Source organism: Hemicordylus capensis, chromosome 7 (assembly GCF_027244095.1).
Source record: "Hemicordylus capensis ecotype Gifberg chromosome 7, rHemCap1.1.pri, whole genome shotgun sequence".
Lineage (NCBI taxonomy): Eukaryota > Metazoa > Chordata > Lepidosauria > Squamata > Cordylidae > Hemicordylus > Hemicordylus capensis.
Genome location: NC_069663.1, coordinates 27,607,453 through 27,624,488, shown reverse-complemented (window position 1 = coordinate 27,624,488; position 17,036 = coordinate 27,607,453). Strand labels below are relative to the sequence as shown.

Below are 17,036 nucleotides of genomic sequence, written 5' to 3'. Positions count from 1 at the left end.
GGATAGTATTTAATGGGGATTAGTAAGAAATACTTAAAGTGTTTTCATATACGAGTTTTGACTATTAGTAGCACTTCATGTACAACAATCCTTTGTTAGTTCTCGCAACAGCCCAGAATGGTAGGCCAGTGTGCTTGTTTGAGGTTAGGGGGGTAGAGGGCTGAGCTGAGAAGGCAGCTGAGCTTCCTTGGGAACCGACTGTGTTTACCTGAATCCAAGACTAGTTTCCCCCCAGGTTCTTTTATGTTAAAATTGAGGGGTTTGTCTTAAATTCAGAGTCTGGACCTGTTCATTTCAGGTGACTACAAGATATAACCTCTGTTTCTAAGGGGATCATCTCAAATTCAGAGTCCTCTTCTATTTGGGTAAATATGGTAAGAGCAGCCCTACTGGATCGGAGCAAACATCTGTTGGATCCAGTTCCCCACAGTGGCCACCCAGGTGCTTCTGCAAAGCCTGGAAGCAGGGCATGAAAGAAATTGTCCTCCCTCACCCACCTCACCCTCCTCCCAGCAAGTGATATTAAGAGGCCTACAGTCTCTGGACATGGAGGGTCTGCATAGCCATCATGGAGAATAACTAGTGATGGACCTTTCTGTCACAAATGGACCGGATTCCCCCTTTTAAAGCTATCTAAGCTAGTGGCAATCGCAACATCTTGGTGTGAGCATATTATGCTGCTGCTGTGTGTGTGGAGGGTTTTTTATTCAGGCTTTTGGCCAATGAGCAATCCCTTGCTCTTTTTAAATGGTTAGCTGCACTTGTTCTGTGTTTATGTTTTTATTGAATTGTTTTTATCTTGTTAACCACCCTGGGGTTTCAGGATGAAGGGTGGAATTATAAATATAAATAAATTGTGGAGGAGGACTCACCTGGGTCTGCCCACCCTCTTCCATGGATGACCCCCACCCCGACGTTCTAGCACTGTGAAAGAGAGAGAGAATCCCCGCCATGGGTTCACTGCACAGACCTCTCTCGCTTTCCTGCCTTGGCCCTAACGGTGAGCCTGCTCCCTGCAGACACCCTCTTCTGCACCTTTTCCAGCTCTGCAGCCTCCTCTTTGGGAGCGGAGCCAGCCAGAACTGTGCACGGGATGCCATGCCTGGCCACACCTTGGGACTCCCACAGGCCGAGCCTCGTGCATTCCCCCTGGAGGCACGATTCTGACCAGGGAGTTGCCAGCCTCTGCTGCTGCCTGCTGTACAGCACCGCCTCTCCAGACAGGATTAAGATGCTAGGCCCTGGGGCAACAAAATGCTGCTCTGGGGCTGCTCCCCGCCCAGTGTTGGAAATGGGGTCGAGGGCGCCAGCCTGACACAGCAGCGAAGAGGTGTTCTCTGGTGACACCGCGAGGGAGACCTCAGGTGAACTCTTCTTCGTCTCTCTGGCTGGGTTTTGTTAATCAAAAAGAGAGCCAGCCACTGCATGCACTCAAACTGCTGAGAGAGCTGTCCATGGAAACCGGTTTATTCAAATGTGAGCCCCGAACAGCAGGACATGGAAATGTGCCTCTGTTTGAAAGGAGAGATTTGTTTGCTTTTAAACACCACAAGCGCAGCCAGACTGAGTGGTGGAAAATCCCCCCCAGACAAGGACACTCAAGCAGTGGCCCCAAACCGGCATGGCTGGGTGCAAAGGAAAGCAGGGTTGGTGTGCCTATCTAATCACAATATAATAAAGGAAAGAGTATGCTGTCGAGTCGGTGTCAACTCCTAGTGTACACAAGCAGCTCTATGCAGAATGCACTGCAGTAGTTCAGCCTGGAGGTTACCAGTGGATGCACCATTGTTTAAAGGTGGTTCTCTTCAAGGCATGGATGCAGCGGTCGAATCTGCTGAAGCTGATGGAAAGCGCTCTTGGCCATCACTTCCTGATTGCTTGGATAGGAGGGTGAGGCCCCCAACTGTGTACCTGTTCTTTCTGGGGGAGTGCAACCCCATCCAGAATAGGAATATCTATCCCACCCACAATGAGCACTTCTGTCCTGTTTAGATTCAAGTTTTGACACACACACACACCCATCCGAGTCATTACTGCCTGGAAACCAGCTGGGAGCCAGTGAGGATCTTTCAACTCTAGAGTCTTGAAAGAGTGTTGGTAGAAATGAAGATCATTTCTAGGAATGTGCCTAAGCTGTCTTATTCCAGTCACTGAGGCTTTCTGTGGGAGCAGATTCTTGTCTCAACATACTGATTTTGATCCGACTCCTGTACTCCAGGTGGTTGAGGTTCAGGTGAATTTCCACATCCTGCAGCTGTTCTGCCAAAGAGACAGGCTGGGTAACCGTTGTTGCCGGCTCCTCTCTCTGTATTCAAGTGTAGGATTTGCATAGAGAGGATGGAGGACTTTTGTCTCCTTTGCAGTTATGAACAGAGACTATGCAAAGGAGGTAGAGGTCTCTCATTCAGATGCCCTGCCCTGCCCCAGGCTGATTCAAATTGCCAGGCCATCCCCTGCTTCTGATCTAAATAGTGTGCTCTTCTTCAGAATCACTCCCATCCCATCAGACATTAGCCGAGATTTCAGACTTTGCTTCTGGGGGAGCCCAGGAATTAAGTGGAAACTTCTGGTTGCTTGCTTCTTGGTTTTGCTGAAAGGTGGGTGGGTGTTAGAGAGCGGAGCTGGGGATGTATGCCCTGGTCTGAAGAGGTAGGGAGTGAGCAGGTCGTTAGACCCAGCTAAGGGTGCTCTGAGTTGCTCTTTAAATTATTTCAGTTAACCTTTTGCCCTCTTTATCAGGAAAGCCTAAAAGCTGGGGTTGATTGACTCTTTCAGTGCACGGTTGTGCGCTGACTCCACAATGGGAACTGTGTAAAACGGTGGCATGGTGGTTACTCCAGATTCATTAATCTGGAGCAAGAGGGGAGCATTTCTCTCTCTCTCATTGTTGGCTATGGAATGAAGTTTACCATAAGTCTTTTGGAGCAGAGAAACGGAGAGCAAGGCCTCTATATTTTCATAGGAAGGGGATGGGATTGTAGAGAGGTGGTGTGGGGTTGTGGACTACCTGGATCCGGTTCCCTGCTGCAAGAGAAGAGGGAGGTCTATCCATTAGAGCAGCAACTACTAGGAATCGGGACGCCTTGATTCCACATTAGCTTAATAAAAGGCCTTGAGGTCTTCTACGTATTGCTGCTCACTATCTCCATTTTGCTCTATGTGAAAATACATCTCGTGAATCCCAAGGTAGCCATGCCTAAATCTTTTCTGGTGAAAAGTCGCAGCTCAACCCGGCAAGGATCTCGGAACTGGGGTGCACTATCTGACCAGCTCCGGGGAGACACTTACATCCCAGGTGGGTATACTGCTTCTTTAACCCTGTTTATTTCTTAACCTGGACCAGATTTATTCTCGCGACTTGTCACTAGTCTGAATGTAAAGATGTATATTTGAAACTATGTTAAGAGAGGCAAGGTTGACCCTCTTGAGAACGATCTATTATATATTCTGTGTTACATACAGAAATTCAGATAATATAGATGGCGAGGCACATACTGGGATTTTAGAGAGATGGTGGAGGCTTCTTTGGAACGTAAGGAACCTACAGATCTGTACAAACCCTCGCTGACCCCTGTGCTTTATTTCAGCCAATATTTTAGCAACTTCTATGGAAGAATTCCATAGACTTAAATATAGCGCAGTTGAAGATCTGGCAACAAGGAAAGAAACCGCACTGCTTGTACAGTGTACATGCAAACACAAGCTGAGCAGCCGGAGTTTATATTAAATTGCCCTATGCAGAGTCACACCATCAGTTTGTCTACCTACTGAATGCTCTGACTAGCAGGACCTCTTCAGGGTTCCAGACAAGGGTCTGTCTCAGCCCTGCCAAGCGATTCCAGGGATTGAACCAGGCGCCGTCTGCATGCCAAGGAAGTATTTTCCCACTGTGTTACGCTTTCTTCTCTGCATGCTGGGTAACAAAAAGGCCATCAATAGGGCCCGGTCCCCTGCTTCACACACCATGATCTTCATATGCTTAATCTTCCCGTAGGGAGAAAAACTCAACCCCCATCACTCGTGAAGGCCAGAGCAAGTGTTTCCAGTAGCATACACAAGGGCAATTCACACAACCGGCATTAGGACAGCGAATTAAAGGCAGGGTCCCTGTAAGCAAGCCATTGTGCTGGAGTGTTTCCCTTTTGCAGAAGGCCGCCTGGCCAAACCCTTTCCAGGCCCCTGGGTCCTCAGAGCCAACAGTCTGGGCATGTGGGAGAGGACGCCTGAAGGAGATCCTGGAAGTCTCATCCCGAGTCTGTTTCCCTCTCCAATGGATCTTGTGGGAAAATATCCTAGAAGCAACAAGGTAAGGGTGGGCAGGATCGCCAGCGCCTAGCCTACACGGATCCTTCGCCCTCTCTCGGGTTCTGCACCAGCTTGGGAATTCTGTCTTGGAACTGTTCTGACATTCAGCTAGAGATGCTTCTGGTTAGGAGGATCCTGTCTTAAGGCAGGAGAAGTTTGTCTTTATTATGCATAGTGCTATCATAACCGTAGGATTCCTCCTGTTTCGCATACATTGTCTTTGGAATCTTAACAACTGCTTGATAAGGTAGGCCAGGATGATCACCCCAATGCTGGAGAGGGGAGCGCAGTTGAAGAGGCTGAGAGACAGTATGCCCTCCCCAAGGCAACCTTATGAGTGTGCACGTTTCCATCCCAATTTTCCTCTAATGAGCTCAGGGCAGGACAAGGTTCTCGCCCTGATCATGCCTTTGTGGCAGGGGTTGTTATCCAGGACTTAAGCCATTCTGAAGCCCTTTGGCCCATGTGACACCCCTTCCTCCAGCCTCTCCATGGGCATCCAGTACGGACACGCTTTCCCTTCCCTTCAGCGTTGGCTTTGTGCCCTTCTTTCCCCACAGATCCATGCTTGTGGCTTTTGCTCCCCTGAGTTTCACCCCCCGGGAGCCTCCTGCCCCTTTCCCCCTTGCTCCCACCCACGCCAGGAACGCACTCCCAGATGTGAAGGATGCCTAGCTGGTGTGCTCTCCCTTTCCCTCTCTGCCCAAACGCCAGCTGAAAACCCACCGTTGCCACAAGGCTTCATCCCTTGGGCTTTACCCCAACTGAAACAAAAGCAAGGGCATGCAAGGGTGTTTATACCTTCAGCACAACCTGAATGTCCACAGGGGCAAGCAACTTGGGGCAGGCTTTGCCAGGGCCCAGACAGCGGCCCAAGGATGCCCCTGAGCTTGCTGCAGCAACGCTGACTCTGCCTCCTTTGATCCCAGGGCAGGGGTCCTCCAGCAAGGGCAGAGTTCGTGTGCCACGTGTGCAGCAAGTCCTTCCCCCTGCAGCGCATGATGAACCGGCACCTCAAGTGCCACAGCTCCGTCAAGAAGCACATCTGCAAGTACTGTGGCAAAGGCTTCAATGACACCTTCGATCTCAAGAGGCACCTGAGGACTCACACAGGTGGGACCCGGAAAGCACATAAGAGCAGCCCAAGGCCCCTCTTGTCCAGCCTCCTGTTCCCCAGTGGCCCACCAGATGCCTCCAGGAAGCCCACAGGGAAGAGGTGAGGGCATGCCCTCTCTCCTACGGTTGCTCCCCTGCAACTGGTATTGAGAGGCATCCTGCCTCTGAGGCTGGAGGTAGCCACAGCCACTAGACTAGTAGCTAGTGATAGATCTGTCCCCCATGAACGTGTCTAAGCCCCTTTTAAAGCCTTCCGCAACTGGTGGCCATCACACCCCATGGCAGGGAATTCCATAGATTAATTATGCACTGTGTGAAAATTAATCATATCAACAGGGGCAAACTCTAGGACCGACTTCCTTTTGTCGGTCCTAAATTTCCTGGCAATTGGTTTCACGGGATGACCCCTGGTTCTAGTGTTGTGAGAGAGGAGCTCTGCATCCACTCTCTCCACACCATGCATCATTTTATGGACCTCTGTCACGCCTCCCCGCAGTTGTCTTTTCTCTTTACCAAAAAGCCCCCAAGGTTGCAGCCTTGCCTTGCAAGGAAGGTGCTCTAGGCCCCATCATCCTGGTTGCCCTCTTCTGCACATTTCCCCTTTCTGTAATATTCTGTTTGAGTGACCAGAACTGCTCATAGTATTCCAAATGTGGCTGAATCATTGATTTGTAGAAAGGTATCACAGTATTAGCATCCTCAAGTGAGCCTCGGCTCGCCAGCTACGGAAGGAAGCTGCTGTTGCCACTGAACCCCAGTTGTGGCGGAGTGGGCAGGGCACAGCGATTGCCTTGAAGTCCTGCTTCCTGGAGGCATCTGGCTGGCCTCTGTGGACAGCAGGATGCTGCACTCCTGGTCAGCTACTTGCCTTTGATCAGGGCAAATTAAGTGCACAAGGATGAAGAGAGGAAACCTCAGAGATGCCCAGGTAATGGCGCATTGGCCCCATGCATGTTGAGTTTATAAAACATATACTGCTTTCCATCAAAAGGTCCTATTTGCACAGCAAAAGATATGTGAAAATGGTTCCCAGTGTGGTGTATATTGTTTATCCTCACAAAATCCCTGAGGTAGGTTAGGCTAAGAGATATATGGCTGGCCTCAGAGTCACCCAGTGAGCTTCATGGCCAAATGGAGACTTGAACTCAGGTCTTCCCAGTCCTAGTCCAACACTCTAACCACTACGCCATGCTGGCTCTTCTTTGGGGCCACTTAATTAGCAATTCCAAAAGGGGAGCAAAACTCTCTTCCACACCTTCTCTGAAGCCTGCTCTCTTTGTTCTGGTGTTTGGCGCCCTCCCCCGTTTTCTCCAGAGCAGGCCTTTCTCGCACACAGGGGCCAGCAGAGGGGCACAGAACCATCCAGCTGGTGGGTGCAGCTGAGGGGTCCTGGGCCAGGTTGCGGGTGTCCCTCCGGGCCCAAGCGTCACGGCCCCCGCCTTGCTTCCTCTGCAGGCATCCGCCCCTACTGCTGCCGCGTCTGCAACAAGGCCTTCACCCAGCGCTGCTCCCTGGAGTCCCACCTGAAGAAGATCCACAGCATCCAGCAGCACTACGCCTACCGGGAGCGCCGCTCCAAGCTCTTTGTGTGCGAGGAGTGTGGCTTCACCTGCAGCGGCAGCGACGAGTATTACGGCCACATGCGCCAGCTCCACCCTGCCCATGGCCTGGTGGCGGAGGCCTTCCAGGAGCCAGGGGCACCCCCTTCCACCAGCCAGGGACACCCGCTTCCACCAGCCCTCCACACCCCCTTCCACGTACTCTACCCTTCTGCACACTGTGGCTGAGGCCAGAGAGTAGGACCGGGTGCATTTCTGGCCTAAAAACCCCACCCCACAGAATCCAGATCCTGCCCAAGAAAAGCTGAACTCTAGCAATTGGCGATGCAAATAAGAAAGTTTCCATACTCTCAATTTAGCATGCCTCGTGTTGCTTGAACTGGCGGCAGAGGTGGCAAGACGCCACTGTGAGGAAAGGCGGGAGCATCTGGGGCTCTTGGGTTTGGAGAAGAGACGGGAGAGGCTTGTAAGGTTATGCCTGGGGTGGAGAAAGGCTAGGGAGGCGCTTTCTCCCTCTCATATTACTCGGCCACCTAATGAAATGAGATGGGCAGACCAGGCAGAACATGGAGCTCAATAGCAATAGCAATAGCACTTACATTTATATACCGCTCTATAGCCGGAGCTCTCTAATTAGCATATTGCCCCCAGCATTCTGGGTACTCATTTTACCGACCTTGGAAGGATGGAAGGCTGAGTCAACCTTGAGCCCCTGGTCAGGATTGAACTTGCAACCTTCTGGTTACAGGGCGGCAGTTTTACCACTGCGCCACCAGGGGCTCATGAGAAGGGAAGGTGACTCGCAGAGTTAGGGAGGATGAGACATCCTTGGGGCGCAACAGGCGCCTGAAGAGAAGGCCCTGCTTGCAGGCCCCCCTGAGGCTTCTGCTCGGCCACGGTGGGAAGCAAAATGCTGGCCTGGCCGGAATTTGCCCTCTGTGCCCGGAGCGGGGCTCTTCTTCCGAGCCCCTTCCTCAGAGTCCAACAGCCCGCTACCTGCCTTCCTCTGGCCTCTAGGCAACTACCTCTTTTCCGAATCACTTTGCTGAGTAGACAGCCTCGTCTCTGGGGCTTACAAAAGACCAGACCCACAAGGAGGGACAGGAGGGCAAAAGGGGGACTCCTCCACAGGGGGGATCTTGCCTTGCTGGCGCTCCTGCTTGACTGAAAGTCACCCGGCACGGGGGGCAGAGGCCAGGGGGCTTCCACTGCCCTCCTGCAACTGACAAGGGCAGCAGGCTTTTCCAGGAGGGAGGGGCCGAAGCGAGTGCCCTCCATCTTGGGCCAGGCCGCTCTCACCCTTGCCCCAGGGCTCTTCCTGGGGCAGAGGAGATGCAGCCTGAGTGGGAGTGGCTGAAACCTGCAGAGGAGAGCCTTTTTTAAAAAACAGAGCCTTTTTATTGATTCACAGAGCCAAACACAACTTCCACACACAGCTGTGCTTGGGCTAAGCCCAGAGAGGCAGCCAATGCCCCGCCCGGCACAGAGGCAGTTCTCCAGCACCCGCACCGGGGCCCTGGCTGAAGGGAACCGGCGGCTGCTCCGATGCCTCCAAGGGCTTCACTCCGTCCAACGGTGACCACAGTGTGGGGCTGTGCAGACGTAATACAGCCGCATGGCATCCTAAGAGACAGGAAAGGGGTCAGGGTGGGGAAGGAGGCCGCTGCTCCGGGCGTGGGATCTGTGTGTGTGTGCTCGTGAGGCCTACGGAAAACTGTGACAGCCCACCACCCAGGGAGAGCTCAAACTTCCTTCCAATCCCTTTTCCAGGAAGCCTTTGGCCCAACCCTGGTCCCCGTACCCTACACTAACTAAGCTTGAGTGCCTGTAACTGAAATAATTACATATCTCTCCACCCCACCCCAGTTTACCCCACCTCCATTTCCCTCCTCTGCCCCTTCTGTAATCTTGTGTCAATATCTAGACTGTAAGGCCCTTGGGGCAGAGACCTGTCCTCTCATTCTCTGTAAAGCACCAAGCTCCTGGATGGCACTCAAAAAACTACAACCACCAGACTACATAGGTTCAAATTCAGGGATCCACCAGTTTAGGCTTTGCTCACTAGCCAGCCATTGTTTGTGGTTGCCACCAGTCCCCTTGGATCCTTTTCTGGCACAGAGGCAGAGGGCTTAGGAGAGAAGTGGGTCTTCTGGCCTTTGCACCAGGAGATGGAGACGGTAAGAAACAGGGGGAGCTCTCTGCTACTGCTCAGAGAAGATTCCTGCTTTCTTACCTGCTCAAAAATGGCAGTGGAAATGAGATCTCTGGAGAGGAGATCTGTGAGGGGCTCGCCAGAGGGCTGTGGGCACTTGCCACTGGCGAGTTGGCAAGTGAATCTGTAGGTGCCTGTTCAAATCCATGTGTTCCAGAGATCTGAAGAGATCTCCTTTACATTTGCAGCCTAATAAAGCCTAATGGATTAAAGGAGTTGATTGGCTGAGCGGCTGCCACCAAAGACTCCATTTCTAAAAGGCTTGAATGGGTAGAGGGCAGCCGTCGCGTTTAGGAAACTAAGGGATGGGGGTCCTAGTGCTCCTAACAATGGACACGCCAAGCGAGAAATGCATCTCCTTACCTCTGCCCTGGCACTGTGAGACTGGAAAAAGACGGCTTCCTTGTGGCCGCACCTGGAAAGCAGGGTAAGAGGGTCTGGTCAGCGCTAGAGGCAGAACAGGCCCTGCGGGAGCCTGGACCTCATCTGCACCCATGGCTTTAAGCTTCCGGCTAGTTGACATGAAGTGACCTGGTCACACGTCTCTAAAAGCCCGACAAAAGAGCTCAGCACTCACTTCTGGCAGGGGTGGTCTTCTGTTCGCGGCAGAGTCGGATCCTGAGAAACATCTGCAATGATCTGGGTTAATTCGCTGCAAATCAAAACGTTGCATGTTGTTTATTTCCAACTTTCCTCCCACGTCCCCACCCCGCCCTTAGAACTGAGAGCTGATTATAATATAGGCAGGTGGGTGGGCCACAGACACACTCTACAAGGCCCAAATTAAAAAGACACTAGAAGTTGTCATCTGATAAAAGCAAAAACAAAAACAAAAAACCCCACCATCCAAAGACACCCGCTCGCCTGCACTTCTTTTGGTCTGGCCTCTACCCGCCCTTCTTCTGAGCTTCCCTCATATCTGCCTGGCTGCTGCTTCTCTGAATTTCCAAAGCGGCAAGCAAACCTCAAGGTGTCTTGCTTTTCTTTGCCAAATGTTGTCTCTGCCCTGGCCCCTCCCTTTCCAAGTATTCCCCAGCCCTGCTCCTGCTCACTGCCTCCTTTACAGAGCAGCCTTATGTGTGCTTGCCTGGAAGCAAGTTCCACTGTGTTCAGCAGAGCTTGCTCCTTAGTAAGTGAGCCAAGGGCGGCAACACCAGACACCGAGCCTGCAGGCACTGGTGAGCTTCAGCGAGAGCAATGCCGTAAGCAGGAAGCAGTCTTGAACAACAAACCACTATGTTCCTCACTGTCTGTCTCGCTGCTTGTTACGTTTGTTAGCTCTCCCTCCCAGAGGCGCACTTTGCCACAGGCCTTGGGGATCTGGTTCATGGCCTCCTGTCTACGAAGAGGCCTCCAAATGTTCGTGGGGGGGGGGGCTCCCCAGAGCCCCGCCACTGCCCACAGGAGGAGGGTCAGGGACAAATTATATCTTTTTAAAAACACTTTTTTCAGCCGCCTAGCAGAAACAGGAGGTGGCCAGCAAGGTGTGGACCGAGATGGAGTCGGTGGCAAGAGCTCCTTCCCTGAGCCCACCAGCTGCCCAAATGACAGGTCAGGCCATTTAGAGCCCATTTAGGGGCTCTCTGTGCAGAGGCCCCAAATGGCCCAACCTGTCATTGGGCAGCAGGCGGGCTCAGGGAAGGAGTTCTTGCCACCGCCTCCCCCATCTCAGTCTGCACTATGCCAGCCACCCCATCTCCACATCCCCGCCGCACAGCAGCAGCTGAAAAACATTTTTTTTTTAAAGATGCAACTTGCCCCCGACCCCCACTCAAGCTGGTGGGGGGAGCTCCGAAGCCCTTCAGATCCAGTCTCCAAAATGACCTAGATGCGCCACAGCTCCCTCCATGCTGGGGCTAACATCTGAACACTGGGAATATCTTGTTGACTCTGCAAACTGCCACAGCTTAGTAGCACCTTCTGTGCCACTCCAGGCAGCTGCCAGCACTTACTCGACTTCATGTGTGATCTTGTTGACGTAGATGCAGCTGTTGTCAGCCTCCTGCTGGTAGTCGCAGTTCCGGCACTTGAGAGGGAAGGAAAGTAAAAAGAAGTAGCAACATACGCAAGGCAGCCAACAAGGAGGGATAAACCTAATGTACAACCATCAGTGTCGAGAGGAGAAAACTGTCTGGATGTCCTTTCTCTGGAGGTGGGCAGGCCTCTCTTCACCAGGTCCACAGCTCCATGTCAGCATCTACCGTAGCTCCACAGAGAAGTTCATTCCCTACACACGGGCTGGATTTCCAGTTAAAAGGTTGGCAGGGCTAGGAAGGACTTCTGCTTAAGGCCCTGGAGTACAAACCGCTACCTGCCACAGAGCAGACCCACAGGGCTCACCATCACTCAGTGTTGTGTCAAGCACTAACACTGCTTTTTAAAAAGAGCAGATAAATACACAGAAGGGGAGTCTATGTGTGGCTTCCAAGCCACAATAGCCAGATGCAAATCTCCACATTCAGGGATCGTCTAGCTCCAACTATCAGAGTCTCAATACTAAGAAGTGATGGACATCTTATTTATCATCTTTTATTATTCATTCATTCAGTTTATATTTCTCCTTTCCTAAAGTGTCTCAGGGCAGTTTACATTAAAACACACATAAAACAATCAAAATTAAAAACACATTTAAAACAGATTAAAATATATTAAAATTAAAGTTACGTATCATTAGAAGACAGGCTACAAAGATGGGTCCAAGGCTCTCCTGAAGGCCTCTAAGGAAGATAATCCTTTTATATCCAGTCTAGATTTTGCTTGCAACTCTTCCTTGATAGTGGCCATGACGGGTATATAAGGTGCTAAGACAGACAGACCAGCCCCTCAAACAGTTTGGACTCACCGCGTAGAGTAAGATCCTGTTCTCCTTGTCTTCCTTGGGGTACAACATGTTGTTGCTGTTGAAGCAGAGAACAGGGGGGGGGGAAAGGTGAACCTTCAATATGCATCCGAGTCACAGAGTCTTAGGAAGGAGGGTTTGCACTGTATCCACAGCGAAGACAGCACAAAGCAGCTATTTCCATTCTAGATTCTAACCCTTTTAAAATTCACAATTATAATTTTAGATTCTTTCTAATCCTTCAGAGCATTCTCTCAAATTAGGGCTTGGTTGACCAGGAGCAACGGAGGAGGGGGCCAACCAGAAGCGCTCTGTCTGTTGCGGGACTACAATTCCCATCACCCTTAGCCACAACTGAGGCTGGGGACGATGGGAGTTGTAGTCCAGCAATCGAAGGAGAGCCTCAGGTTGGCCATTCCTTAACCAGGGGCGTTTCAAGGGGCAGGAGCATCTCTGTTCCCACCTGCCAGATGCTGGAGGGTCGGCACAGCAAGCTTCGCCTCCCCAACTCCCCTCTATTTCCACATTTAGCCCAATAGAAGACGGCTCTGAATTTAAGACGACCCCCTTAAAAATAAAGGTTAGACCTGCGGAAAGGTACAGGGCCATCCACCTGTCCAACTCTGCATCCAGTTCCGGGGTTCCCAACCGTGAGTCGCCGGATGCTGTGGGACTACAACTCCCATCACCCCCAGCATGCCCCATGTCCTTTAAAAGCAGGAATGTTTCAGCCCCCCGTTTCAAAAAAAGAGCTGTGCCCCTCGCTGCCGCCGCCACTAGATCATGCTCCCTACCCTTCTGGTCTCGTGGCAATGAGTTCCATAAGCTTGGGAATTTTGGCGTCAGAAGCAGAGATCGGGGAGGACGGAAAGGGAGACTCCTCCGCCCCCAAGCCTGGGTGGGTTTGGAAGCGGCAACACCCCTCGCCCTCGCCCCGCTTCTCTCGCCCCTTCCTCACCATTCTTGGCAGAAGCGGATCCCCACGAAGCCCTGCTCGTAGGCCCCTTCCGACTCCATGGCAACCACCCGAGCAACCTGTCGCCGAAGTGCGCAGGCGCGAAACGGGCATCGCCCCGCCTGTTCCTAGAGCGCGCAGGCGCATTTGCTGGGCTCCGCGGTTTCCTTCCTATGTAGAGTAGTTATTGCTAGACTCCCAAATAACTGCAGCTTCCGGTTCTGTTTAGATTATTTTTCCCCCTCCTCCTGTGGTGGAAGAAAGCTGCCCGGAGGAAATCACTGGCAAAGAGGAGGCGCCTTTCAAAGTGGGGTGGAAGAAGGGGAGAACAACTGGCCCTATTCAGCCAGCAAGGCCTCTCTCAGGCGGCGGCTGCTGCGATCTCCCTGGGATCAAGCTTCCCTCCCCTTCGGCACACAGAGCAAAGCCCCCTCCAATGATCTTACCTCATCCCCAGAAGTGCTTCCTTAAAAAAACAAAATTGCACAGTGGGGTAGGGTTGCCCTCCTCTCAACGAGGAGGTGCTGGTCTCCTTCTGGAAACGGCCCCCTCAAGCTGCCGTGTGCCCCCAGAGTGACTCTTTGCTGCCAATTGCCACGAAACGCAAGAACGGCAAACCCTTTTAAGGCATTATTTTAGCTGTGCATTCAGGTGTCTGTGCACTCGTTCGTGTTTTTGTGGGAATGATTCTACCTGTGTTCATTCTAAAAGTGAACCTGCGCACAGTCCCCCTCAAATGCAGGGAGCAGATCAGAAGCTGAACATGCATTCAGCGTAATGTGTGTGAATAACCAAACATGTATGCAGATCTGAATATAGGTTCACTCTACACGCATTGCACGCACATTGAACATAACATGTGCAGTCTGAGACAGTTCTACAGGCTGACACCCTTGGGGGCCGTTCCGCCCCCTCGAGCCTGGGTGCAGAGGGAGGCTCTGAACATGGGTTCAGCATCATGTGAAGGGTGCATTTGGCACTGCCCCCAAGACTTCCCCGACCCCAAGCCTGGGTGGATTTGGAAGGGGTGGGATTCCTCACTCTTCCCCTCTCTTGCCCTTTCCTCACCATTCCTGGCAGAAGCCAGGAACAGGTTCTGCAGAGGAGCACTGAATATACGGCAGTCTAGGGATGTGGCCACTGGCCCACAAGTGTGTTGGTGTGGGGGCATGGCCAGCAGTTGCAAGCTCATGGCACCTGCCACGTGTTCACTGTGCACAACAGGCGTAATGCCTTCATTGGGCTTACGTAAAGCTTGGACATCTGAATACCTCACATTGGCCGAGTCTCAATGGCCATCACTGACGACAAGACAATCATCAGGGCTTTGCTATGTTTCTTAGCAACTATCGTGGAACGAGATGGATTTCCTGAACTTTCACAAGAACCGACCATACCTGCTAAGCAGCTTTAGCCAAACTGGTTGGAAACTAAGGTTTCTAGATCCCCGGTCATTACAAAAACCTAGGAAAAAGAGATTCAGCGTCTCAGGTCCCAGTTCCAACCTGCAGACTTGCGTTGCTGATAACAGGCTAAACGTTTCGTCTCTGGTAACTTAGCTGCCTCTGTGCATTCAGGACATTTTGCCAACTTTCTCTTCTCCCTGGTGAAGGGTCCTGTGAAAGTCCAAAATTTGCAGACACCAAGTGGTGTTTTAGCCTTTAGTGTTTCCATGCAGTACAATGAGACCAGGATTGCTAAGTTCCACCCTAGGGCCCTTTAAAGTGATGGTTCTCCATGGCACTTCACTGGGCTGCAGCACTAGATTATTCAACAATGTCCTTCTCCATGGCCAAGAGGTCTGCAGTTTCTCGCTTGCAGGTTCAGTCAGTTTTGTTGCTGCTTGATGAGCATGGTTGTAAATGAATGCTCCATGATTATTAGTCATTGTTTGCTGCTTGAATAACCTCTCCAAGTTACCGCAATGGTCCTGGGAGAAGTGGCTGAAAATACTGCTTTTCTCTCATTCTTTTTTCTTCTTTTATTTTCCCCCACTGGTGAAGTACAGTCATTGGTTGTTTAAAAGCATAAATGCTTCTCTGAGGGAGGACAGGATGCCTCCTTGTCTTAAGGAGGCAATTATTAGACTACTTCTGAAGAAGCCTGCCCTGGATTCCTCAGAGCTGAGCAACTATAAGCCTGTCTCCAACCTTCCGTGGCTGGGCAAGGTAATTGAGAGGGTGGTGGCCTCCCAATTCCAGGCAGTCTTGGGTGAAACGGATTATCTAGACCCATTTCAGACCAGCTTTCGGGTGGGCTATGGGGTGGAGACTGCCTTGGTCGGCCTGATGGATGACCTCCAATTGGCAATTGACAAAGGAAGTGTGACTCTGTTGGTCCTTTTGGACCTCTCAGCGGCTTTCGATACTATTGACCATAGTATTGTTACCTGAGGGCCAACAAATTCCTCAGAACCACAAACCAGGCAAACAAGGATGATTGAAGGAAGCAAAATCACCGTTTATTGAAAACCAGCGCTGGTGACGCTCCCAGTACCTAACGGTAAAACCTGAGAGACGTGCCCAGCTGCCTGGGTCACAAGTTTTTATAATTTGGCATTACTACACAATTAGGCATCAACATTCAGCCCCAAAGAACCAATCAGTTCATTACATTCGTACATATGCTTGCATAGAGGCTGGACTTTGCGCTCTAAGTTTCTATTTCACAGCAGAGAGATAATTAATTAATAGGAGAAGCCTTCACATTCCTAGAACAATACAATTACTATTCAGGGGAGCCTATCTCTCCCCGCTGCTGCAAACCCCCACTTATTCTGCTCTGGGCAGATAGCTGACTTAACACTTTCTTTTGGTCTGTACTTTTCCATCCCACAGAGGCACTGACTTGCAAACACACTTTCTACAAAGCAATTACAAAGCAGCTTTCTGAAAAGGCATTTTCCATTCCACAGTATCCTTCTGGAGCGTCTGAGAGGGTTGGGGGTGGGAGGCACTGCTTTGCGGTGGATCCACTCCTATATCTCGGGCAGATTCCAGATGGTGTCTCTCGGGGACTGTTGTTCTTCAAAAACTGAACTTCGGTATGGTGTCTCTTAGGGCTCTGTATTGTCTCCCATGTTGTTTAACATCTACATGAAACCGCTGGGAGAGATCATCAGGAGATTTGGTGCAGGGTGTTATCAGTATGCTGATGACACCCAAATCTGTTTCTCCATGTCAGCATCATCAGGATCAGGCATAACCTCCCTAATGCCTGCCTGGAGGCAGTGATGGGCTGGATGAGAGGTAACAAGCTGAGACTGAATCCAGATAAGATGGAGGTACTTATCGTGCGAGGTTGGAACTTGGGAGATGATTTTGATCTGCCTGTTCTGGATGGGGTCACACTTCCCCAGAAGGAACAGGTACGCAGTCCGGGGGTTGCTTCTGGACACAAAACTCTCCCTGGTGTCCCAGGTTGAGGCAGTGGCCAGAAGTGCCTTTTATCAGCTTCAGATGATACGTCAGCTGCGTCCATTTATTGAGATAAATGACCTCAAAACAATAATACATCTGCTGGTCACCTCCAGACTTGACTACTGCAATGCGCTCTATGTGGGGCTGCCTTTGTACGTAGTCCGGAAACTGCAGTTAGTCCAGAATGTGGCGGCCAGGTTGGTCTCTAGGTCATCTCGGAGAGACCATATCACTCCTATCTTACAAGATCTACACTGGCTGCCGATAAGTTTCCAGGCAAAATACAAGGTTTTGGTGATAACCTATAAAGCCCTAAACAGCTTGGGCCCTGGGTATTTAAGAGAACGTCTTCTTTGCTATGAACCACACCGCCCATTGAGATCATCTAGAAAGGTTCGTCTGCAGTTGCCACCAGCTCGGGGACGGGCCTTCTCCATTACTTCCCCGAGGCTTTGGAACACACTTCCTGCTGAAATAAGAGCCTCTCTGTCTCTTACAACTTTCAAAAGGGCAGTCAAGACTCATTTGTTCATCCAGGCTTTTAATTAGATACTGTTTTAATTGTGTTTTAATTGTGATTTAATAATTTTAACTTTTTAATTATAATTGTTGAAATGTTTTTAATCTTTTA

The 17,036-nt window shown here is 51.1% G+C and overlaps 2 protein-coding genes across 2 annotated transcripts; one reads left to right on the top strand and one right to left on the bottom strand.

The window, feature by feature from the left end:
* Positions 1-3,192: 3,192 nt before the first annotated feature.
* On the top strand, positions 3,193-7,208 carry OVOL3 (ovo like zinc finger 3). The gene is made up of 4 exons (XM_053267667.1): positions 3,193-3,295; positions 4,149-4,306; positions 5,235-5,418; positions 6,877-7,208. Exons 1-4 carry the CDS (start codon positions 3,193-3,195, stop codon positions 7,206-7,208), a joined length of 777 nt encoding a protein of 258 aa, XP_053123642.1.
* A 1,147-nt stretch (positions 7,209-8,355) lies between these two features.
* POLR2I (RNA polymerase II subunit I) lies at positions 8,356-13,143 on the bottom strand. The gene is made up of 6 exons (XM_053266685.1): positions 12,990-13,143; positions 12,035-12,089; positions 11,145-11,218; positions 9,770-9,844; positions 9,556-9,607; positions 8,356-8,603 (listed from the first exon to the last, which is right to left on the bottom strand). The coding sequence occupies exons 1-6, from the start codon at positions 13,046-13,048 to the stop codon at positions 8,541-8,543; spliced, it is 378 nt and encodes a 125-aa protein (XP_053122660.1). The 5' UTR covers positions 13,049-13,143; the 3' UTR covers positions 8,356-8,540.
* Between the last annotated feature and the right edge of the window lie 3,893 nt (positions 13,144-17,036).

Excerpts from the sequence above, each read along its gene's own strand:
- OVOL3 (XM_053267667.1), top strand. The coding sequence starts at position 3,193 with ATGCCTAAATCTTTTCTGGTGAAAAGTCGCAGCTCAACCCGGCAAGGA. Across the intron at positions 3,296-4,148 it reads GGGAGACACTTACATCCCAG|AAGGCCGCCTGGCCAAACCC; the intron begins GTGGGTATACTG and ends TCCCTTTTGCAG. Across the intron at positions 4,307-5,234 it reads AATATCCTAGAAGCAACAAG|GGCAGGGGTCCTCCAGCAAG; the intron begins GTAAGGGTGGGC and ends CTTTGATCCCAG.
- POLR2I (XM_053266685.1), bottom strand. The coding sequence starts at position 13,048 with ATGGAGTCGGAAGGGGCCTACGAGCAGGGCTTCGTGGGGATCCGCTTC. Across the intron at positions 12,090-12,989 it reads ATCCGCTTCTGCCAAGAATG|CAACAACATGTTGTACCCCA; the intron begins GTGAGGAAGGGG and ends CTGCTTCAACAG. Across the intron at positions 11,219-12,034 it reads ACAGGATCTTACTCTACGCG|TGCCGGAACTGCGACTACCA; the intron begins GTGAGTCCAAAC and ends TTCCCTCTCAAG.